Genomic DNA, 25877 nt, shown 5'->3' on the forward strand with positions numbered 1-25877 from the left:
AGAATAACACATCTATTTAGCCATTTGTATTGACAGAGCACACTGAATCCTTATTAGACAGTCAGTCAGAACTTGTCTGAAGCAGGTTCTGTAATGCTATGATGCCAAATCACTCCTTATTCAACTAGTTGTCCTATAGAGGGCCCACCAGAGCAAAGCTTGAAACTGAGCTGTCGTGGCTGGTTCATAGGGAATTTCACAGAATTTACAGCACAGAAACTGGTGGAGCATAAATTGCCGGCGTTTATGTTCCACACTGGCCTCCTCCCATCCCCCTCTTCATCGAACCCTATCTGCATATCCTTCTACTCCATTCTCCCTCATAGGTTGAGCAGGTTGGACCTATAGTCACCGGAGTTTAGAAGAATGAGAGGTGATCTTATTGAAACGTATAAGATTCTGAGGAAGCTTGACAGAGTAGATGCTGAGACGATGTTTCCCCTTGTGGGGGAATCTAGAACTAGTGAGCATAGTTTCAGAATAAGGGGTCGCCCATTTAAAATTATGATGAAGAATTTCTTCTCTGAGGGTCGTGAATCTGTGGAATTTTCTACCCCAGAGAACTGTGGAGGCTGGGTCATTGAATATATTTAAGGTGCAGATAGACAGATTTTTGAATGATAAGTGAGCCAAGGGTTATAGGGAGCGGGCAGGGAAGTGGAGTTGAGGCAAAGATCAGATGAACCATGATATTGAATGGCGGAGCAGGCTCGAGGGGCTAAATGGCCTACTCCTGCTCCTATTTCTTATGTTCTTATGTTTATCTAGCTGCCCCTTAAATGCATCGATGCTATTTGCCTCAACCGTTCCTTGTGGTAGTGAATTCCACATTCTAACCTCTCTCTGGGTAAAGAGGTTTACCTGAATTCCCCATTGGATTTATTAGTGTCTCTTTTATATTTATGATCCCTAATTTCCTTCTCCCCTACAAGTGGAAACATCTTCTCTACGTCTACCCCATAAATCCACTTCATAATTTTAAAGATTCACCCCTCAGTCTTCTGTTTTCTAAAAAAAAGAGCCCACCTTTTCAGTCTTTCCTGATAAATATAACCCTCTCTCAGTTCTGGCCTCATCCTTGTCAATCTTTTATGCAACTCTTTTAGTGCCTCGAAATCCTTTTTATAATATGGAGTGCTCGCTTCATCACCTGGCAACAATTTTCTTTGACATATGATCAATGTCTTGGATGAAAGGACCGAGTGTAATTGCTGATGATACTAAGATTGGTGGGAAAGCAAATTGTGAAGAGGACACAAAAATCTCAAAGGGATATAGACAGGTTAAGTGAGTGGGCAATAATTTGGCGTATAATGTGGGAAAATGTGAGCTTATCCACTTTGGCAGAAAAAATAGAAAAGCAAATTATAATTTAAATGGAGAAAAATTGCAAAGTGCTGCAGTATAGAGGGACCTGGAGGTCTTTATGCATGAAAGACAATAAGTTAGTATGCAGGTACAGCAAGTAATTAAGATGGCAAATGGAATGTTTGCCTTTATTGAAAGGGGATAGAGTATAAAAGCAGTGAAGTCCTGCTATAACTGTATAGGGTATTGGTGAGGCCACACCTGGAGTACTGTGTACAGTTTTGGTCTCCGTATTTAAGGAAGGATATACTTGCATTGTAGGCTGTTCAGAGAAGGTTCACTAGGTTGATTCCGGAGATGAGGGGGGGGTTGACTGAGGAAGATAGGTTGAGTAGGTTGGGCCTATACACATTGGAGTTCAGAAGAATGAGGTGATCTTATAGAAACATATAAAATAATGAGGGGGCTCAACAAGGTGGACGCAGAGAGGATATTTCCACTCATAGGGGAAACTAAAACTAAGGGACATAGTCTCAGAATAAGGGGTCGCCCATTTAAAACTGAGTTGAGGAGGAATTTTTTTTCTCAGAATGTTGTAAATCTGTGGAATTCTCTGCCCCAGAGAGCTGTGGAGTCTGGGTCATTGAATATATTTAAGAGGGAGATAGACAGATTTTTGAGTGATAAGGGAATAAAGTGCAGGGAAGTGGAGCTGAATCCATGATTAGATCAGCCATGATCTTATTAAATGGTGGAGCAGGCTCGAGGGGCCAGGTGGCCTACTCCTGCTCCTATTTCTTATGTTCTTATGATTTTATACGGCAAGTTTAAACTGTATTGACTAAAGTATGGCTATAAAATATTACTTTAATAAAATGTAACTTACCAAACCCTAACAAAAATGAGCATTTAAGAGAGAGGAATTTAATACATGGGTGCCATTGCAATGCTGGTAATCTGACTCAGAGGTCCAGACAATATCAGAGACTATGAGGCTGAATGTTTATAACCACCATGTTGAATCGGGGACAAGTCTACAACTTTGGAATGACCACCACGGGGAGCTCAAAATCTAGTGTTATTCAAGTTTAAGTCTTTTGCTGGTTGTGAGTCACTTGACTGGTGTCAACTGGGTTTCATGTTATTGATACATAAGGGTGCTCTCACTGAAGGATTAATGATTGTGGTGTAATTTCTTTTAATATTATTTCTCGGGATGTGCGCATCACTTATTGCCCATCCCGCATTGCTCTCGAGAAGGTAGTGGTGGTGAGCCACCGCCTTGAACCGCTGCAGTCCTGTGTGGTGAAGGAACTCCCATAGCACTGATAGGTAAAGTCCAAGGATTTTGACCCACGCAAATGAATACAAGTTAGCTGGTATATATTAAAGAAAAGAACAATTACAGTGCGAACTGTAGTAAAAGGGAAAATTTGACAACAGATATTTGAAAGGTAGGAAGCGAAACGCTGTTGCTAACTGCTGGGAACTACAAACAAGTGCCTAGAAGTTTGGCTTAGCGGCGCCCGTTTTTTAGGCGCTAAACAGCCTGCTAAGCCTCCAATATGACCGGCATGAGGCGCACACTCATTACGAGCCAGTTGTGCGCCGTCCTCCATATTTGTAAAGGCCAAGAAATCAAGGTGCAGTGCGCATGCCTGAAAGAGGTATTTGGCCCTTAGTACATGCAAACAAAGGAGCTAACGCTGGTTTGGGCCCACACTGCAACATTGGTTGCCCTCTATTCGGCTGCAACCAGCAAAGGTAAGCTTTTGACTTATTCTTCCCTAAAATGTAGAGCAAGAGTGTGCCGGTACTGGCTACCTCCCTCTTCGCCCCCGCCCCCTCCCCAACATCCATCCCCGCCACTCTGATCGCTGCCCCAATCTTCCCGACTCAATCGCCACCTCCCTTCTCGCTCACCCCCCTTCCTGAGCCGCTCACGCCTCTTTTGCGCTGGTGTCCTGGGGGAGCGGTAAATTTTGTGCCAGCAAATGGTTTGCGCCTGCTGCCGCAAAATTCATCAGCTGGGCCTGAAGGGATGTGTTTCACACCTCTCTTGGGGTCATCATCATCATAGGCGGTTCTTCGAACGAGGATGATTTGCTTCCACGAGTTCACAGATGTTTCAATGAAGGACCCGATGTTCCAGTCCTGAACTCCAATTGAGGGGGTGGAAGGTGCCTGTGTGTGGATTTTTTTTTTACTTTTGCATACCAGCCACCACACGAGCTTGACAGAGCTAGGACTTTATCCAGTGGCAAGGGTTAACCAGGACAACTGGAGACCTGCTCTGCTGCACGGACCTAGTGAGCACACATATCGCAGTATGGGCAGGCCCGTGCTGCCCCTGGGCTCTCGCCTCTTCTGGGCCCCATACCCTCATTCGCCGCACCTCTGCCCCGATCCCTCACCACTCCTCCACCACAAAAACACTCGCCGCACCTCCACCACGATCTCCCGCCGCAACTCCGCACCAAACATTCGCCGAACCTCCGTCACGATCACCCACCAAATCTCAGCCACGATCCCTCATCGCTCCTCTGCCCTGATCACTTGTCGCGAGTCCGCCACGACCTTCCATGCTCCTCTGCTGTACCAGGGCCCCACTGATCTTGCCCATGCTCCAAACAGCGACCTGGGTCCTGATGACATCACCCAGTCGCCCACCACGAAGCCGTCGCACATTTGTGTCAGCTTGCACTGGAAGCTGCAGTGTCATGAGCCAGCTCTTTTTATTTGGAGTGCTAGGCCGCTGAGCCACTGAGCTAAACTGCCGGCCTGAGAGCGCACCAACGGAGGCTTCCTTGGAGAAAAAAAAAACCTGAAAAAAAACTCACCAAACATTTTCACAATTCATTGCTGACACAACCCCAACATAAATCGCAAAACAATCACACTTACCTGAGGTAGACATTTCCTCAGTCACTTCGGCCGGTACAGCTTGGAATGGCAGCTTTCACTAGTGTTCCCACCAGGGGGCTCTACGGAGCGGGCGGCGATCCAAATATCGAGCCGGTGTCGCAACCAGAGGCGTTGCATACCGGCTCGCCTCTCCCGGGCGGTACTGCTCCGCTCCCCCGCAAACCCGGCACCGAACATGACGGCGGGGCGCTGGAAGCTGACCGCCTGGGTGCAATTGCTTTCCGCCGCCATTGCCGCCCCCTCTGGGGCGCTAAAAGGGGCGGCAAAAGACCAAAAATCCAGCCCCACTTCTCCAGCGAGCCCCCTGTTGCTGTCCACAGCTTGCCGGCTCGATGGAAAGGAGGCCCAATATCGGGGGTGGCTCGGGCCCTCACCATTCAGGTGTGGGGACCGCCCTCTGCATGCCCCAAAATGGACCCACTCGAGTTTCTAGGCCAAGATATCAGTTTTTATCAAGTTAAAGAGACGACCAAAAAAAAGATTTGATATGTTGAGAGTCTATATGTAACTCGGGAATCATAGAACAATTACGACACATTCAGCCCATCGTGTCCATGCCGGTCGAAAAAGAACTAATCCTACCTAATCCCACCTTCCAGCACTCGGTCCATTCCCTATAGGTTATGGCTCTTTAAATGCATTTCCAAGTACTTTTTAATCCCCTCTAAACCCCTCTAAACCTTCTACCAATTACCTTAAATCTATGCCCTCTTGTTGTTGACTCATCTGCTGAGGCCTTCCTATCTAGTCTATCTAGATCCCTCATCATTTTATACACCTCAATTAAATATCTCCTCAGCCGCCTCTGTTCCAAAGAAAACAACCCCAGCCTCTCCAATCTTTCCTCATAGCTAACATTCTCCAATTCTTGTAAATCTCCTCTGTACCCCCTTTAGTGCAATCACATTTTTCCTGTAATGTGCATGACTCATGCATTATAGCTTCCTCTGTACTTTTCATGCACTGTACTCTGTGCACAACTGCACAATATTGGCTAATATTTGCATTACTGATTTCAGTACAGGTTGTGCGTCCGAAATCCAGAGTTCCGAAATCCGGACATCGCGCTGATCAGTGGAGGGATCGTCCGGAATCCGGAAAATGTTCCGAAATCTGGACATTTAAAAAAATGGCGATAGTCCTATTTTTTCGCCCAAAATACCACTAAGCACTCCGTTGTGAGTTGGGCCTAGGGAGGGGGGAAAACACAAAAAAAAATTCCAAAAAACAAAGAATAAAAATTTGCAAAACATTCACAAAACTGTTACCTACTAAATATCTGTAAAAGAATTTAAAAATAAAACCCTTAACTTACCTTTTTTGTAGTCTTCAAACGCAGGTTATTCCCGGCTGCCAACGCTGCAGAACCCGGACCCTCCCGTTGACCCTCCCTCCCTCCGACCTTCCATCCTTCCGACCAACCCTCCCTCCAACCCCCCGGAGCCTCCGCCGCCTGCCGCAGCACCTTTACCTCGGCCTGGGCATTTCCGGATTCGGGATGTCGGGAAAATGTTCCGAAATCTGGAAATACCCAAATTCCGGAACAGCCTCGGTCCTGCGGTTTCTGGATTTTGGACGCTCTATAACAGATAGAAACCAACACGATGCACACATTACATAGCAACAGACACAGGGAGCAGTGCGTACAGTGTTCCATTTGAAAACGCTTGATTGAATTCAACCTAGATTTTGTGATAATTGGGTGGCCGTGAAATTAATTGTGGTACTGATTTCAGCTTTGAGCCTCGCCGGGCCTCGCCTGAGCTCTTTGCATGGGCCGGCTTTGCTTGTTTGTTGGGAATGTTGCGACCTGATTCTCCAACTGGTGAAGGGAAGTCACCTTTGAGCCGTAAAACCCTCGCTTTGGGGGTACCAGCGAGGCTTCGGCCTGTCCTTTCAGTTTTGTATTAGTGGCTGTCTGTACCTCGCTCACAGAAAGTAGGCCACGGCTGTGACTGAGAATTGCAATAGAATTGCGAATCGATATTGTGTTTCAGTATGCCTTTGGGATAAGTTGAATTTTAATAGAAAGGAATATTTTTACTGGTGTCGGTCGGTAACTGTTAAAGAAGGTTTGGGATGTCGGTGAGCAGTCGCCTGCTTTTTATTGCCTCCCAACCTCATTTAGTTGTTAATAACAAACAGCGCTTAAGCCAATTATTTTATCATTTTGATTAGAGGGGATCATAAAATAATTACTTGATCTTTGGCCTTAGTTCCCCAAGTGCAACCGGTATTATATGTGGACACCTTTAGTCCTGCTGGATCAAACCATTTTAACTGCTTGTCTGTGGGTTATTAATAATGCATTTGCCAGGGAACTGTCAAGTGTTCCAAATTATTGAAGGCGGTAATAATAGAAGCACAATTCTCTGGATGCCCATTACAGCAGGAGCCCTTCATATTTCGAGAAATACCAATAAATTATGGGTATCCTTGAGAAATTGGCTTCTCCTGGTATGTGTGGTAAACTGGAGAGGCAGCTTCCCCAGAAGGAACAGTCATCCAAGAGAAACACGCTTCTGCCAACACTGAGAAAATTGTGAATTAACAAGAACTACAAGCATCAGGAACATAGGAAGAAGGGGAGGCCATTCAGCCCCTCGAGCCTGTTCCGCCATTCAGTGAGATTGTGACTGATCTGCACCTCAACTGCATTTACCTGCCTTTACACCGTGTCCCTTGATACCGAACAAAAATCTATTGATCTGCCTTAAAAGCTTCAAATGACTCAGCAACCACAGCTTTTTGGAGTTCTCCTACCCTTTCTGTAAGAAAGTGCTTCCTGATTTTACTCCCAATGGCCTGGCTCTCATTTTAAGATAATGCCCCCTTTTTCTGGATTAGCGCAAATCTACCCAATTAATTACATTAGGCCCGACTCCTCCCTCACCTCAGATCATTCGCTACTGAACCCCTCATCCATGCCTTTGTTACCTCTAGACTTAACTATTCCGATGCACTTCTGGCCAGCCTCCCATCTTCTATCCTCCATAAACCTGCGGTTATCCAAAGCTCTGCTGCCTGTGGCCTAACTCGCACCACGTCCCGTTCACCCATCACCTCTGTGCTCGCTGAGCTACATTGGCTCCCGGTTAAGCAACGTCTCGATTTCAAAATTTTCATTGTTGTTTTAAAATCCCTCCATGGCCTCACCCCTCCCTATCTCTGTAATCTCCTTCAGCCTCACAACCCCCCCCAAGATGTCTGCGCTCCTCCAATTCTGGCTTCTTGAGCATCCCAATTTTATTCAATCCACTATTGGTGATGCCTGAAGAAATTGATCACAGCGCGTGCAAACGTCTACGAGGGAGCCTGAACCAATATGGAGGACAGCACATTGCCGGCACAGAAATGTGCTGTCATTAAGTTTGGGCATCTGGGCCTTGCGTCAGGGGGCGCAGCACTAAGGGAGGTGTTGTACACCTCTTGTGGCACAAGGATGGGAAACTCGCAAAGTAAAATGCCGGGCCATGTGCGCTTTGAGAGAGATCTGTGGGGGGCGGGGTGGGGGGGGACTTAAAAATAAACATAAAAACATTCCCAAAACATTACCCATGCCACCACAACACAAATCACAAAAAAAATTAAAAGAACAAACACTCGCACTTACTTTTGTATCACTTTACCGTCCTCACCGCCGCCAGTATGGCTGGACCACTCGGATTTCCCAGGCGGTCATTGCGGGTGCACTTCCGGGCGGACAGAAAATCCAACCCTTGATCTTTTTGTTTTATTCCTTTCTGGGATGTGGGCACCGCTGGCAAAGCCAGCATTTATTGCCCATCCTTAATTGCCCTTGAGAAGGTGTAGGGGCGGTAATTGGCCGGATTGGATTTCTCCTGCTTTTTGTGGACAGAACATACCTTTCCATATTGTCGGATAGATGCCAGTGGTGTAGCTGTACTGGAACAGCTTGGCTAGAGGCGCGGCTAGTTCTGGAGCACAAGTCTTCAGCACGACAGCCGAGATGTTGTTGGGGCCCATAGCCTTTGCTGTATCCAGTCGTGGAGTGAATCGAATTGGCTGAGGATTGGCTTCTGTGATGGTGGGGACCTCAGAAGGAGGCCGATATGGGTCATCCACTCAGCACTTCTAGCTGAAGATGGTTGCAAACGCTTCAGCTTTGTCTTTTGCACTCACGTGATGGATCCCGCCATCATTGAGGATGGGAATATTCATGGAGCCTCCTCCTCCTGTTTGTTGTTTCATTGTCCACCACTATTCATGACTGGAAGTGGCAGGACTACAGAGTTTTGATCTGATCCGTTGATTGTGGGATCGCTTAGCTCTGTCTATAACATGCTGCTTCTGTTGTTTAGCATGCATGTAGTCCTGTGTTGAAGTTTCCCCAGGTTTGCACCTCATTTTTAGGTATGTCTGGTGCTGCTCCTGGAATGCTCTTCTACACTCCTCATTGAACCAGGGTTGGTTCCCTGGCTTTATGGTGGTGATAGAGTCAGAGATATGTCGGGCAATGATTGTGACAGATTGTGATGGAATACAATACTGCTGCTGCTGATGACCCACAGTGCCTCATGGATGCCCAGTTTTAAGCTGCTAGATCTGTTCTAAATCAATCCCATTTAGCACGTGCCACCCAACCCAATGGAGGGTGTCCTCAGTGTGAAGACGGAACTTCGTCTCCACAAGAACTGTGCGGTGGTCACTGTTACCAATGCTGTCATGGACAGATGCATCTGTGACAGGTAGATAGGTCAAGTAGGTTTTTCCCTCGTGTTGGTTCTCTCACCACCTGCCACAGGTCCAGTCTGGCAACTATGTCCTTCAGGACTCGGCCAGCTCGGTCAGTGCTACCTAATATGTCCTTACTATACAGTACAAATGCACACGAGGCCCATACTAGAGAGAAGGTCACTCTCTGACCTGTAATCTTTATTAGCCAGCACTGAAGTGGAGAAGGTGGGTGGAGCTTCCCCTTTTATACCTGAAAGTCCAGGTTAGGAGTGTCTCCCACAAGTTCACCACCTAGTGGTCAGTATTCTCACGGTGTACAACTTAGGTCAGTTTATACATGGATTACAATGACAGTTGAATACATGACACTATCGAGCTACTCTTGGTGATGGACATTGAAGATTCCCACCCTGAGTACATTCTGTGCCCTTGCTACCCTCAGTGCTTCTTCCAAGTGATGTTCAACATGGAGGAGTACTGATTCATCAGCTGAGGGAGGGCAGTAGGTGGAAATCAGCAGGATTACTCATGCTTGACAAGAAGCCAAGAGACTTCATGGGATCCGGAGTCAATGTTGAGAACTCCCAAGGTCATTCCCTCCCGACTGTATACCACTGTGCCGTCATCCCTGGTAGGTCTGTCCTGCCGGTGGAACAAGACACATCCAGGAATGGTGATGGAGGAGTCTGAGACATTAGCTGAAAGGTAAGATTCTGGGTGCGTGACTATGTGAGCCTATTGCTTGGCTAGTCTGTGGGATGCCTATAAAATTGGTACAGCGTGATCCAATTTCTAGTTCACTGTCACTCTGTTTAGGTATGGTACACTAATCGAACTAGAAGATTTTGAAACTGTCAGTGACTGTAAAATGGGGTTGTGATCTAGTTTGGATTCCAAAACAAGAAATCAGTGTGGTTATTTCCTATATCTTTCGTGTTATTCTCAGACTCTGCTGGAACTTGGAGCTTCTACAGATTATAAGGACAGTCGTGGCCTGACGGCACTCTATCACACAGCGATGGTCGGAGGAGATCCTTACTGCTGTGAACTACTGCTTCATGAATATGCTTCAATTGGTTGTATAGATGAGAATGGATGGCAGGAAATCCACCAGGTAAATAAAAATAATGATTCTTCCTTTATACATTAGTTCTAGAAATTAGTTCCAGCCTGGGATATTGGTGTACGATCATCTGAAATCCCCCTCGCTACTCTATTAAAATAAGTGGCTTAACAACAACAACAACAACTTGTATTTATATAGCACCTTTAACATAGTGAAACGTCCTAAGGCACTTCACATGCGATAAAAAATTTGACACCGAGCCGCATAAGTAGAAATTAACGCAGGTGACCAAAAGAGAGGTATGTTTTAAGGAGCGTCTTGAAAGAGGAAAGCGAGGTAGAGAGGTGGAAAGGTTTAGGCAGGGAGTTCCAGAGCAACAGAAGGCACAGCCACCAATGGTTGAGTGATTATAATCAGGGATGTTCAGGAGGGCAGAATTAGAGGAGTGCAGATATCTCGGTGGGGGGGTTGTGGGGCTGGAGGAGATTACAGGGATAGGGAGGGTGGAGGCCATGGAGGGATTTGAAAATAAGGATCAGAATTTTGAAATTGAGGCATTGCTTAACCGGGAGCCAATGTAGGTCAGCGAGCACAGGGGGTGACGGGTGAGCGGGACTTGGTGCGAGCTAGGACAGGGGCAACAAGTTTTGGATCACCTGTAGTTTACGTAGGGTAGAATGTGGGAGGCCAGCCAGGAGTGCTTTGGAACAGTCAAGTCTAGAGGAAACAAAGGCGTGGATGAGGGCTTCAGCAGTGGATGAGCTGAGGCAAGGACGGAGACACAAATTAAATTGTTGGCATTCCAACACTTGTATCCCACAGTATAATTTCAAGGCCTTTGTGTTTAAGGTCTGTAACTTTTTTGCTGTGGACTGATATAGTTTAACAGGGTACGGCAGTGTAGTGGTTATTTAATGGATTAGCAATCCAGAGGCCAAGACTAATAATCCAGAGAACACAAGTTCATAATCCCACCAGGGCAGTTTGAGAATTTGGATTCTATTTTTTTGTCAAGAAACTCGAAATTAATTTTAAAAATGGCCTGAAATTAATTAGGAAAATGACCATGAAATAAATTGTCGGTAAAACCCAACTGTTCTAGAGGGAAGGAAACCTGCGGCCTGGCCTATATGCGATTCCAGTCCCAATTACAGACCCACAGCAATGTGGTTGACTCTTAACTGCTCTCTGCAGTAGCCTAGCGAGCCACTCAATTATAGCAAAACAAAAAGGTCTACCATCGCCTCCTCCCGGAGAACAGAAATGGGCACATGAATGCCGGCCCTGTTTTCAAATCCCTCCGCGGCCTCGCCGCTCCCTCCCTCCAGCCCCACAACCCCCCTCTAATTCTGGCCTCTTGCGCACCCCCGATTTTAACCGCTCCACCTCTCTACCTTTCTTTCTTCCTTCCTTGAAGATACTCCATAAAACCTGCATCTTGTCACCATTCCTAATATCTCATGTGGCTCGGTGTCAAATTTAGTTTTTATATCGCTTCCGTGAGGCGCCTTGGGGCGTTTTACTACGCTGAAGGCGCTATATGAATACACGTTGTTGTTTGTTGTTGTAACACCTGAGAATGAATTAAAAAATATATATATTTTGCACAATTCTCTATATAAATAACGCACCGAGGAAACATCCCCCGAGCACGTCTGCAAGGTTGATCAAAAAAGGAACGAGAACAGCAAAGGAATTATCATTTAAACCTGAGCAGAGTTACAGAAAGTAATAAACCGAATGACCTTCCTGACTGTCCTGCCACAGGGCTTCCCTTTCACTTGCCCTCTACGTGTGATGTAAACGATTATACTTTCATTGTCTGTGATTCGTTTGGCTTCTTCTTTCAATCCTAAAGACAAAATGGATTGATACAACAACAACGACAACAACTTGTATTTATATAGCACCTTTAACGTTGTGAAACGTCGCGAGGTGCTCATCTCAAAACAATCATACAACAACTCATCTCGAAACCACGGGTGGCTGGCATGACTGGGGATCAGCTCACGAAAGCGTGCGCAAGAAGTTGCACGTTTTAAGAGATGCAATTGCCTCGGGAAGGTTCTATGAAGAATAAGTATTGAAACACTGTATAGTTCTGATCAGAATAATATCATCATTTTGCTGCCATTTTCCACCACACATGGAGAATTTAAGGAGGAACGTGGCAACAGTATTCATAAACACATGTGAACAAAATGCAACAGTACACCAGCGTAGCTGAGTAACACCGTGCCAATAAAGGAATCTCCAATTTATTCATTGGAATTGTGAATAATAACTCACTACGGCCTGGAAAGTAATTCCAGAAAGTTTTTAATAATAAAAACAGAAAATGCTCAGCAGGTCAGGCAGCACCTGTGGAGAGAGATGCAGTTAACATATCAGGTCGATGACCTTTCGGCAGACCAGTCATCGACCTGAAACGTTAACTCTGTTTCTCTCTCCACAGGTGCAGCCTGTGACCTGCTGAGTATTTCCAGCATTTTCTGTTTATGTTTCAGATTTCTAGCGGTATTTTACTTTGTATAAGTTTTTAGAGATGTAGCTTAAGGGATAAATATTGGCCAGGACACCGTGGATAACTCCCCTGCTCTTCTTCGAAATAATGGATCTTTTGTGCCCACCTGAGTGGACAGACAGGACCTCGGTTTAAAATCCAATTCGAAAGACAGCACCTCTAACTGTGCTCCTTCAGTATTGGAGTGTCAGCATAGATTTTGTGCTCAAGTCTCTGGTGTGACATTGAACCCACAACCTTCAGAGCCAAGGCTAACCACAAAGAAAGTGGTCACTGCAGGAACGTCAAATTTTTGACACTGCATTTAAATCATTTAATTTTGTCCCCTTCAACTGCCTGATTCCTCAGATGAGAAAGAGATATTAATTCAGTATTTGGTGAAACAAAATATCTGAAGGAAGGGAATAGAGACTGCAGTCCTTGCTTTACACTTACACCCTCGCTCCAGCTGGTCACAACTTTGAACACAACAGATTTGCTCTCTTTGCAACATGGTTTCACAGCAACATCAATTGCACAACAGTACGCTGCACTCTGCTGCTGCAGCTCATCTAAATTCTTGCACTGCATCACAGATACATGCGTGTGCCCGTATCCTAACTCACACCGTCCCGCTCACCCATCACCCCTGTGCTCGCTGACCTCCATTGGCTTCTGGTTGAGCAACACCTCAATTTTAAAATTCTCGTTCTTGTTTTCAAATCCCTCCATGGCCTCGCCCCTCCCTATCTTTGTAATCTCCTCCAGCCCCACAATCCCTCACGGTATCGGCATATCTCCAATTCTGGCCTCTTGAGCATCCCCGATTTTAATCGCTGCACCATTGGCGGACATGCTTTCAGCTGCCTGGGCCTTAGCTCTGAAATTCCCTCCCTAAATCCCTCTGCCTCTCTATCTCACTCTCCTCCTCTAAAATGCTCCTTAAAACCTCCCGCTTTGACCAATCTGTCCTAATATCTCCTTACATGGCCTGGTTCCGGGAGGACACAGAGCACCTCAAGTCTCATTGCCGAGAGCTTGCAGAAAACAAGCGCAGACAGCGGAAGGAGCATGCGGCAAACCAGACTCCTCACCCACCCTTTCCTTCAATGACTGTCTGTCCCAGCTGTGACCCTGTATTGGACTGTACAGTCACCTGAGAACTCACTTTTAGAGTGGAAGTAAGTCTTCCTCAATTTTGAGGGACTGCCTATAACTTACCTGGCCCAGTGTCAGATTTTGTTTGATAATGCTCCTGTGAAGTGCCTTGGGATGTTTTACTACGTTTAAGGCGCTATATAAATGCAAGTTGTGTACTTTCTCCAAGGAAGTGTAAGAGTAGCTGTTGATGATCAAGATCTCCCGAGTCAGAGCCCTAGCACCTGGTGGACACCGAGTGACCTCCTAAACATATAGCCATACACATCGGGGCAAAGCTCCTGCTACACTGCTCCTGGCATGTGTCTAGAACAAAGCGATCAACACTGTGCGCTCCCAGCCCATGGTCTTGCCATCCATCAACATTCATTGACACAAGAGCGCAGGCTGGGATTGTATCACTTTGCCATTTACATTCCCTGGAGTAGTGCAATGTTTGTTGATGAGTGTGATTTTGTAGATTCCTCTCGTCCTGTTCTTTCCTCAGACACTACAAAATTGAACATTTATTTCTGGGGTCCCCATTATGTGACAAGTTAACTGAATTGTAGAAGATCTTGTAGAGGTCTGTGTGATTTTTCCAGGACTCTCTTTGCAATGTTAAGAGTTCTCTGTCTTGACATTTGACTGTAGATATCTTGCTGAGCTGATGACCTTACTGAACTTGTGTGTTGTGCAACTGTTGATATTCACTTGAGTTAAACAACGGTTCATTGTCTGCTATAGCCTCATTTGGAATACTATGGCTTGCCAAATGAGCTCTGATTTTAGTTACGACTTATTTTTTTCCCTTTTAATCAGACAGATTGTATAAATCAAAGAAATCGGAATAATCGTCATAACTTATATTTATGATCTGTAGAAGGTTGCAGGGCTATGGGGAAAGAGCAGGAGAGTGCGCCTAATTGGATTGCTCTTTCAAAGAGCCGGCACAGGCACGATGGGCCGAATGGCCTCCTTCTGTGCTGTAAGATTCTATATGAGAAAGTTTGTTCTTCTATATGAGAATCATAGAATCTTACAGCACAGAAGGAGGCTATTCGGCCCATTGTACCTGTGCCGGCTCTTGGACAGAGCGATCCAATTAGTCCCACTCCCCTGCTCTTGCCCTAGAGTCTTGCACTTTTCTCCCCTTCGAGTATTTCTCCAATTCCCTTTTGAAATTTACTAATGAATCTGCTTCCACCGCCCTTTCAGGCAGCGTGTTCCGGATCTACATAACTTGCTGCGGTAAAATAAATTCTCCTTATCTCACCCATCTTTTTCCAATTACCTTTTTACCTGTGTCCTCTGGTTACTGACCCTTCAGCCAATGGAAACAGTTTCTCCTTCGTGACCCTATTAAAATGCTTCATGATTTTAAATGCCTCTATTAAATCACCCTCAAATCTCTCCAAGTAGTTTTTATTTTTGCTCATCCCATTCAAAGATTCCGCGCAAGCATAACTGTTCATATATTGCAGTTACTTGTACGTATACCAGTGTCTCTCATTACAGCCATGGTGGTTATTAAACCTGCCACTGTCTCTTACGATTATAAATGTCACCAGCTAAATCTGGACCCCATCATATTTTCCTCCAGGGTAAGTAGGATATATAGAGAAATTCTGCAGTTTACCACAAAGATAAACTAATACGTGGCATTGAAAGCACAACATGAGAAAAGACTGTAACTCAATAACTAAGTCTTGTGCTTCTTGTTTGGATCGCCAGTGTTGAGGAGAATTTCAGAAGTTTAAAGCAAATAACATTTGGATGAGCATGCGCTGGAAAGTATGCGATAGAGCAATTTGGAGCATGATGTACAGTGTAGTTTTAGAAAGTCAGAGATCAGGGAGGAAAGGATGTCAATTGGGGGAAGGACTGCAGGAAAATTGATAGTGATCAAGAGAGACACAAAAACTCCCCATACCAGCTTCAAGGTCGCAGATGGGTGAGTACGAGTTCAGGCTGTGTAATGAATAAGACCTGTGCGGAGAGTAAGAGACCAAGAGCAGAGAAGTGGAACACTGAACCATGACGTGTTTCCATAAACTTCCTTTATTGTTTGTTACCCCGTTTACAATAGTTGCAAAGTGCAATTTCAACCCAATGGGAACAAAAAAAGAGGGTGGAAAGAGAGAAAGAACTTGCATTTATATAGTTTCCTTAGCACATGCCAAGTATTTTACTATCAATTGATCAGTTTTTGAAGAACAGTCACTATTGCTATGTAGGCAAACATGGCGGCCAACTTGCGCAAAAGAGCAAATGGCACAAATTTTTAAAAACTTTTTTATTTGTTCATGGGATGTGGGCGTCGCTGGCAAGACCAGCATTTATTGCCCGTCCCTAATTGTCTTTGAGAAAGTGGCAGTGAGCTGCCGCCTTGAACCGCTGCAGTCCAAATGTTATTTGCTTTAAACTTCTGAAATTCTCTTCAACACTACCATCATCATCATAAACAGTCCCTCACATCGAGGATGACTTGCTTCCACGCCAAAAAGGGATGAGTTCACAGGTGTTTCAATGAAGGACCTAATATTCCAGGTCCCAATCTACATGTTGAAGGGTGGAAGATGCCTGTGTGTGGATTTTTTTAATGTGTGGTGGCCGTTGCACACCAGACACCACATCGGCTTGACAGAGTCTTGGTCCAGTGGCAAGGATTAACCAAGCCCAGCTCTGCTGCACAGACCTAGTGCGCACACATATCACAGTGCAGACTGGCCCGTGCTGCCTCTGGGCCATCGCCTCTTTTGGGCCTCGAACTCATGCCTCTCCCGGGCCCCTATCACATCCCTCAACGAAGTCTCACCGTTCCTCCACCTCGATCTCGCCGCTCCTGCTGTGCCTGCCCACGCTCCAATCAGTGACCTGGATTTGAGTGACGTCAGATCCTGTCGCCCTCTTCACAACCGTCGCCCTCCTGCAGTAGCACGTGCTGCTCCCTGCAGTGGCACACCGCAGCACGTTGCTCCCTCTAAACTATCACAGTGCTGTTGGGGAGGGAGTTCCAGGATTTTTGACCCATCTGGGCAGGCAAATGGGTCTTGGTTTAACATCCTAGGTGAAAGACGGCACCTCTGACAATGCAGCACTCCTTCACTAATGCACCGAATTGTCGGTCAAGTTCTGGCATGGGACATGAACTCAGATATGAGCTGAAAATGCTAACAATGGAGCCAAGATGACACCATTAAATTGATGACACCATTGATTTGTGGGAGACACTTCAAGTGGGAAGAAAACATGTTTAAATTGAATTTTGTTTCAGTCGGAGAAATTCTGAGCGGTGCAGTTCAGTTTTCCTTTTTGCCACGGATGTAAACACAGAAACCAATTTTATAGTTAGTGGCTTGGGAAACTCAATATAGTATTCAGATGAGAAATAATTAGCTGAAAGTCTCCTTGAAAACTCATTGGGTAAATATATTGCATATTGTGATACTTGACTATTCCAACGCTGGCCTCCCACTTCCTACCCTACGTAAACGAGAGGGGATCCAAAACTCGGCTGTCCGTGTCCTAACTCGCACCAAGTCCCGCTCACCCATCACCTCTGTGCACACTGATCTACATTGGCTCTCAGTTAAGCAATGCCGCGATTTCAAAATTCTCATCCTTTATTTTCAAATCCATCCATGGCCTCGCCCCTCCCTATCTTTCTAATCTCCTCCAGTCCCACAACCCCCCGCGATATAAACACTCCTCTAATTCTGCCCTCTTCAGCATCCCTGATTAGAATCGCTCAAACATTGATGGCCGTGCCTTCTGTTGCCTTGGCCCTAAGCTCTAGAATTTTCTGCCTAAACCTCTCCACCTCTAAAGCTCTCTCCTCCTTTAAACCTACCTCTTTGACCAAGCTTTTGGTCACCTGCCCTAACTTCTCCTTATGTTGCTCGGTGTCAAAATTTTTGTCTCGTAATACTCCTGTGAAGCGCCTTGGGATATTTCACGACGTTAAAGACGCTATATAAATACAAGTTGTTGTTGTAACAGGGCTTGGTTCGATCTCTAGTCTGTGCTAACTACCTGATGAGGGAGGCAGTGAAGACGCTGCGACTAGTCTCAGGATCCCTTGCCCAAGTAGTGAAACATTGACCAGGATTCTTGCTCCCAATCCCTGTTGCTGGATATTGCGTAGTTGTGGACGTGATATAGTGTCAGTCTGTGATGCCCTCACACTCAGTCAAAGTACGTGGCAACAATTACTGAACAGGCTAGCACAGCAAAAAATGGTAATTTGATTGAGGTATGGAGGGTTAGCTGTTGCTTGTCAGAATTGTACCCTTCACATAGGTCACCTCCTCAAGGGACAAGCAAGTCACTGATATTGAGTCTACAGGTACGGTATAAATAATCACATGCAACAAACTTGGCAAGATCTATTGGCTTTGCTTCCATTTGCAACTCTAGCGTCAATGGTCAAGCCTTGGTTTCATATATTTGGTGCTTCAGCGTAGGCAGAACAGCCCCACATTATAAGTAAAATATAACTGTTTAACTAATGGCGTGTTGAATGTGGTCCTCGTTTACCAGAAACCCTAACTCTGAACCCTAATGCTGAACGCCTGCTTAATCACTACAGCCCATCCAGGACTTTAATTCTTTCCATTCCTCACCTCTTCCCCGCCCCCCCCTCCCCTCCCCCGCAAACCATTCCTGAAGGTGCTTTATCATGGCACTGGCCAGGCTATTCTACCGTGGGGTGCATCACAACCAAACCCATCAGATGAGACTTTAAACCGAGGCCTTTATTAAATTGAAAAGAGCATCAATTCTCCGGGCCTGTCCTTTTAGGCTACAAAAATTCACTGGTCATCGGTTTGCACATACACAAAATTCTCTGATTGTTCTAAATGTGATTTTTAATGAGTGCCTCGTGAATTTTAATGCTGCTGTTCCACACTGCACTATTGGAAAATTAAGGCTACTCCCCACTGTTAAAAGAAAGCAAATGATGCGGTAGTGTTTGTTGTTTGAATATTGAATAATCATTTCAAATTTGCGTTTCTTTTTATTAGGCGTGTCGTTATGGTTACGTTCAACATCTGGAACATCTGCTTTTCTACGGGGCTGATATGGGAGCACAGAACGCCTCCGGCAATGCTGCGCTCCATGTCTGTGCACTCTACAATCAGGTGAGAAGCAGGCACACATTACAATATTTTAATTTCTCTTGTACAAGTAATCTTCTTTCATATTGCAGTTCACATATTGTTTAGGAATATTTGTAAAAAAAAAGGAATATAACTATATATTGTAACATAAATGAACTGTGAAGCTCAAAGTTGGTGATATCAGCGGACAAAATAGTTATCGCATTCTGCCGAGATTCCGTCAAGTGCAAACACTTTTATTTTACTTGGGTTAAAGTCTTTGCTAAAGTGTCAGCTGTGGCTCAGTGGGTAGCACACTCGCCTCTGAGTCAGATGGTTGTGGGTTAAAGTCCCACTCCAAGAACTTGAGCACATAAATCTCGGCTGACACTCCAGTGCAGTACTGAGGGAGTGCTGCACTGTCAGAGGTGACGTCTTTCGGATGAGGCATTAAACCGAGGCCCCATCTGCTCTTTCAGCTGGACGCAAAAAATCTCATGGCACTATTTTGAAGAAGAGTAGGCGAGTTATCCCCAATGTCCTGGCCAATATTTATCCCTCAATCAACATAACAAAAACAGATTATCTGGTCGTTATCACTTTGCTGTTTGTGGGAGCTTGCTGTGCGCAAGTTGGCTGTTGCGTTTCCATATTACAACAGTGACTACACTCCAAAATTATTTCATTGGCTGTAAAGTGCTTTGAGATGTCCGGTGGTCATGAAAGGCGCTACATAAATGCAAGTCTTTCTTTCTTTAAAATAACAGAGAGGAATGTTAATTGTTTGCCTGCTGATGTAACTAACAGTAATTTCCGAGCTCAGAGCTGCACTGTGAGCTCTCTGATCCGATCCCAGAGGAGACCCTACATCACAGAGCTTTAATTGTCCAAAGTCAGTCGAAGAATTGGGTTCTCTCCTACAAGGATGAATGCTTTGATCTAGCTGTCTTTGATATTTCTAAATGATTTCCTTTGGTCAAACATTCGTACATCATTCTCTTTTCAGCAGCCGTTTTATTCTCATCAAAGTAAGTTGTCCTTGCACAATGTACTGGAGCACTGGTAGAAACACCATGATGCGGATGATCCCAAAATAGGATGGGTGGCTAATTCTATAGAAGGCCGTTGGAAGCTGAAAAGGGACATTGATAAGGTTGGGGAATGGACTACAAATAACAGATGGAATTCAATGTTAGTAAACGTGAGGTGATGCATTTTGGTAAAACACATAACAACAGTGATTGCCGCTGAATGGAAGAAGACTTGGCACTGTGGAAGGGTAAAGGGAATTTGAAGGTGCAGGTTCACAAGATATTAAAGGCAGCACGAAAGACTTCCGAAGGCTTTGAAAAAATTCTAACAGAATTCTAAACTAATGGAATTCTAGGTCTTGTGCCGAGCTATAGAATATAAAAGACAAGAGCTAATTATGAAACAATACAAAATGTTAATAAGCTCTCAGTTATATAACTGTGTGCAGTTTTGGGCTCCACGATATGAGGAAGATATTGAGGCTTTAGGGAAGGTACAATGCAGATGCATTAGGACGTTGCCTGGTATGAGGAAATAGTGATGCAAAGAAAGCCTTGAAAAATTGCGTCTTTTTTGTTAATGCAATGCAGATTAGGGAGTGATATGCTAGACATGTTTTAAAATGATGTAAGTGTGGGACAGGGCAGGTAGAAGCAGACTCTTTCCAGTCGTTGAGCTGATCAAGAACAATCACAACTGTTCTGTATGTATCTCACCAAATGTTCACCCAGTCTGCCTTTGGAGAGAAACAAAAACGCAAATGTCTAGCCTACTGCATAATGCCATTGTTACATTCCTGAGTTATGATATTGCACAAGTAGATATAGGAGTCGATATAAATATAGGACGCTGTTAGTCTATTACATAAGAGTAAAGTGCTTCCACTGTTTAAAGGAGCGACTGAGACCACTGAAACCCAAGAAGGCATCTACAGCACACTCAAATTTGTAACAGCCTCCGAGAATAGAATAATTAAATAGATTTCTTTGTCATGATCAATAACAAAGACAGATTAGATTAGCCTACAGTAAACTGAAAACAAGTAATCTATAAGTGAAAGTTTACATCTGATCATTGTGCAGGGTTATAGCACAGAATCACGTGCCATCGATAATTATTTATTGATTACTAATTCAAGCTTGGCATGCAGGTACAGCAGGCGGTTAAGAAAGCAAATGGCATGTTGGCCTTCATAGCGAGGGGATTTGAATACAGGGGCAGGGAGGTGTTGCTACAGTTGTACAGGGCCTTGGTGAGGCCACACCTGGAGTATTGTGTACAGTTTTGGTCTCCTAACTTGAGGAAGGACATTCTTGCTATTGAGGGAGTGCAGCGAAGGTTCACCAGACTGATTCCCGGGATGGCGGGACTGACCTATCAAGAAAGATTGGATCAATTGGGCTTGTATTCACTGGAGTTCAGAAGAATGAGAGGGGACCTCATAGAAACGTTTAAAATTCTGACGGGTTTAGACAGGTTAGATGCAGAAAGAATGTTCCCAATGTTGGGGAAGTCCAGAACCAGGGGTCACAGTCTGAGGATAAGGGGTAAGCCATTTAGGACCGAGATGAGGAGAAACTTCTTCACCCAGAGAGTGGTGAACCTGTGGAATTCTCTACCACAGAAAGTAGTTGAGGCCAATTCACTAAATATATTCAAAAGGGAGTTAGATGAAGTCCTTACTACTCGGGGGATCAAGGGTTATGGCGAGAAAGCAGGAATGGGGTACTGAAGTTTCATGTTCAGCCATGAACTCATTGAATGGCGGTGCAGGCTAGAAGGGCTGAATGGCCTGCTCCTGCACCTATTTTCTATGTTTCTATGTTTCTAAGCTCGCCTCTAATTCATTTATGGAATATGCCCCAATTATTCATATTTTCCCTCTTACTCCTCAAGCTACTGTTCTGCTGAGTTTGAAACCTCCTTTCTGTGTCACTGGAACTGTGTTATTGAACACTTGGTGACTCGTCTATCATTGCCTTGTGGACATCTTCAAGCCCTTGACAGGCTCTGTTACCATTCACTTCAAGATGAGTTATCACCATATGTCTCAGGTAGTAATCTAGTTTCCTCTCGAACTATTCTCTGCTATAGGTGATGGTTCATTCTTTTTCTCTCTTCCCATTTACTCAGGGATTCTCTCTCATTCAATGAGCTCAAGGTATATGGGGATAGTGCGGGAAGGTGGAGTTGAGGGAGAAGATCAGCCATGATCTTATTGAATGGCGGAGCAGGCTTGAAGGGCCGAATAGCTGACTCCTGCTCCTCTTTCTTATGGTCTTATGTTCACTCTGTTCTCTCTTCATATCGATGATCTCTTTCACTGATCATCAAACCCTACCCACTCTTTGGCTGATTATTTCGCTCTGCGTTCCATGAATGTCCTTTAGGTCACGTGACTTCAGTGTTCGCAACCTCCAGTCTTCTTACAGTTCCTGCTCTTCAATCTTCTTTCTTTCAACCTTTTAAAAAAACTCGGCTATATTTTAAGTCAGGGCATCGAACTAACAAAATTCCAGGCCATTACTTTCCATTTTTCATTCATAGTCATCCTCTTTACAGTTAGAATCGGTCTTGGTGTTTTTTTTACACATTTGCAGGTACATGTAAATCTTTTTTCTGCAATGGTGACCAAAGTTACGCGTGGTCTGATTGTAAAGCCTCAGCATAACTTCTGTAGACTCCTGCTGAGCCGTTCTCGCTGAATATCTCGGCGTTAAGTCGAGAGTTATGGGGAGTGGGCAGGGAAGTGGAGTGAGGCCAAGATCAGATCAGCCATGATCTTATTGAATGGCGGAGCAGGCTCGAGGGGCCAAATGGCCTACTCCTGCTCCTATTTCTTATGTTCTTATGTTCTTATTGCATATCTTAGGATAACATTAACTTTTTAAATGCCTTTTACATTCACTCAAAAGCTTCACAGCTCACAGAATGAATTACTTTCTGAAGTGCTGTGATTCGTTATGAAGGCGTTGAGAGTGATTCTGTCTACCAGTAATTCCCAGGTCCCTTTCTAAATCTCCCTTTGCTGATTCAGTTCCATTTGTTGTATATTTCTAACTCATTCTTTTATCAATGTGCAGTACTTTACATTTATCAGTGTTTCAATTCATTTGACATTTGTCAGCCCAATTAAATATAACTGACATAAATCCTGCCTCATTTCAGCTGTCTCTTCCTATTTGAGTGTCATCAACAAATTGGATCAGCTTACAGCTGGTTTCATTCTCCAGGTCATTCATGTAGTTTAGAAGCAGAGGACCAATCCATGACCTCAGCTGGTCTCTCGATCTTCCAGCAGAATGTGAGATCTCCAAACAGGTGTTGCGATTCGCTCAGCAGGTCTCGAGATCTTTCAGCAGAATGTGAAATCTCCCTGCAGGACTCAAGATCTCGCAGCAGGACTTGAGATCTTCTGCAATCTGTCATTACACCTCTCATGAGTACTCTGTTTCGTATCTTCTTAACCAGTTTCTTAGCCACTACCATATTCTACCATTGATCCCATTGACTTTCAGTTTAATTAGTAGTCTTTCATGTGGAACTTCATGAAAAACTTTCTGAAATTTTAAATAAGCTGTAGGATGAGAAGTGCCACTATCCATCGGTGATCTCCTCAAAGAATTAAAGGCTGTTCCTCAAGAAAAACTTCCCTCTTGTCATTCAGACTACCCCTCAGAGTAGATTCCATTTTTTTTAAACCTGTTACTGATAATAACAACATAAGAAATAGGAACAGGAGTAGCCCATACGGCCCCTCGAGCTTGCTCCGCCATTCAATAAGATCATGGCTGATCTGATCATGGATTCAGCTCCACTTCCCTGCCCGCTCCCCATAACCCCTTATCCCCTTATCGTTTAAGAAACTGTCTATTTCTGTCTTAAATTTATATAATGTCCCAGCTTCCACAGCTCTCTGAGGCAGCGAATTCCACAGATTTACAACCCTCTGAGAAAAAACATTTTTCCTCATATCAGTTCTAAGTGGGCGGCCCCTTATTCTAAGATCATGTCCTCTAGTTCTAATCTTCCCACCAGTGGAAACATCCTCTCTGCATCCACCTTGTCAAGCCCCCTCATAATCTTACACATTTCGATAAGATCACCTCTCATTCTTCTAAATCCCAATGAGTAGAGGCCCAACCTACTCAACCTTTCCTCATAAGTCAACCCCCTCATCCCCGGAATTAACCTTGTGAACCTTCTCTGAACTGCCTCCAAAGCAAGCACATCTCTTCGTAAATATGGAAGCCAAAACTGCACGCAGTATTCCAGTTGTGGCCTCACCAATACCCTGTACAGCTGTAGCAAGACTTCCCTGCTTTTATACTCCATCCCCTTTGCAATAAAGGCCCAGATTCCATTGGGCTTCCTGATCGCTTGCTGTACCTGCATACCTTCTGTGTTTCATGCACAAGTACCCCCAGGTCCCACTGTACTACAGCACTTTGCAATCTTTCCCCATTTAAATAATAACTTGCTCTTTGATTTTTGATTTTGATGCTAACTCAGTGTCAGCCGTGGCTCAGTGGGTAGCACTCTTGCCTCTGAGTCAGAAGGTTGTGGGTTCAAGTCCCACCCCAGGGATTTGAGCATATAAATGCTGATAGGCATATAAAGGCTGACAGGCCAGTGCAGAACTGAGGGAGTGCTGCACTGTCGGAGGTGCCGTCTTTTGGATGAGGTGTTAAACCGAGGCTCCGTCTGCTCTCTCAGGTGGACGTAAAAGATCCCATGGCACTATTTTGAAGAAGAGCAGGGGAGTTATCCCCGGTGTCCTGCCCAATATTTATCCCTCAATCAACATCACTAAAACAGATTATCTGGTCATTATCACATTGCTGTTTGTGGGAGTTTGCTGTGCGCAAATTGTCTGCCGCGTTTCCCACATTACAACAGTAACTACACTCCAAAAGTACTTCATTGGCTGTAAAGCGCTTTGAGATGGCCGATGGTCATGAAAGGCGCTACGTAAATGCAAGTCTTTCTTTCTTTTAACTGATGGACCTGTAGATATGTGGACCGGTACAAATATTTCACATAACCATCATTGCACTTTACAGAAATATTTTACTGCAGTTTTAGAATATGAATTTTTTTTAATTGAATGACTAAATTGACACAGGTATCAATATTCAAAATTGATCATTTCTTTCACTGTGCCGTCCTGTAGAAGTATTGATTCTGTGGCCTTAAAATAACGAATAACTTGACAGACTGGTTATTAGATTGTTTCAGAACTCAAGCTGTAGGTTAGTTTGGCTGGAATCCCTCGGAGTTGTAGTTACAGTTTAACGTCGCCGACGATGTATATTTCCGAAGGGTTAATTGGAGTTGACGTGAAGTGCTGTAAACCCTGAATTTAGGGCTTGAACAGGAGAATGCCCTGCCCCAGGTATATATGTAACAGTGAAACATTCGATCTGCACATTGGCTGCTGTACTTTGTTTGCTTTTGCTCACCATGTTTCATCAGCTTTGTGTGGGCAGATGTACTATTTCGGTCTATCTGTGGGTGGTTGGATTTAATTAGGCAGAGCCTGCTTGCTCGCATATGCTTTTGCTAGCTTTAGTGTTCTTGCTGCGGTTAAATACTCTTCCAAATTAAAAGAAGAAAAAAATGGGCTCCTCGTCGCAATTAAAGTAGCTTTTGTTCCATGCACAGCGTGCATTTGTTTTGAAATTTAAGCCTTTGGAGAACATGACATGTGCAGCACTTTGTTAATGCTAATATTGCGTAGATTAATTTTGTTGCAAACACAAGGTAAAGATCTTGAAGCTGAGGTTCTTAATGTTTCTACTAAAGCACCACAGCCAATGCCAAACATGTCAGTGTCACTTGTTAGAGACAATATGTTAAACGGGAAACCTGCATGTCAGAGCCACATGCTTATTCCATCTTGCTCTGCCTCACATTTTATGATGATCATCACTTGGTTCAAGTGCTTGTGAATGAATTTAAAACCGTCTGAAGACAAGGTTATGAACTAACAGTACAAACTATAATCTTTGTGGCTATATCTGTTTGCACCAAATTCTGGTATCAGGATTTTATATAAACACACAGGCTGCATCTTTTACCACTTTTCTCCCTTTTTTTTTTACAA

The 25877-nt window shown here is 44.5% G+C and overlaps 1 protein-coding gene across 1 annotated transcript in view; it reads left to right on the plus strand.

Annotated features, from left to right (window-relative positions):
* LOC139280083 (SH3 and multiple ankyrin repeat domains protein 2-like) overlaps positions 1 to 25877 on the plus strand; it is a 1053009-nt gene that overhangs the window by 49437 nt on the left and 977695 nt on the right. Inside the window, exons 6-7 of the mRNA XM_070899582.1 lie at positions 9878 to 10045; positions 18665 to 18781. Coding sequence (XP_070755683.1) covers positions 9878 to 10045; positions 18665 to 18781 — 285 coding nt within the window. The remainder of the gene's footprint in view (positions 1 to 9877; positions 10046 to 18664; positions 18782 to 25877) is intronic.

Source organism: Pristiophorus japonicus, chromosome 14, assembly GCF_044704955.1.
Source record: "Pristiophorus japonicus isolate sPriJap1 chromosome 14, sPriJap1.hap1, whole genome shotgun sequence".
Classification (NCBI taxonomy): domain Eukaryota; kingdom Metazoa; phylum Chordata; class Chondrichthyes; family Pristiophoridae; genus Pristiophorus; species Pristiophorus japonicus.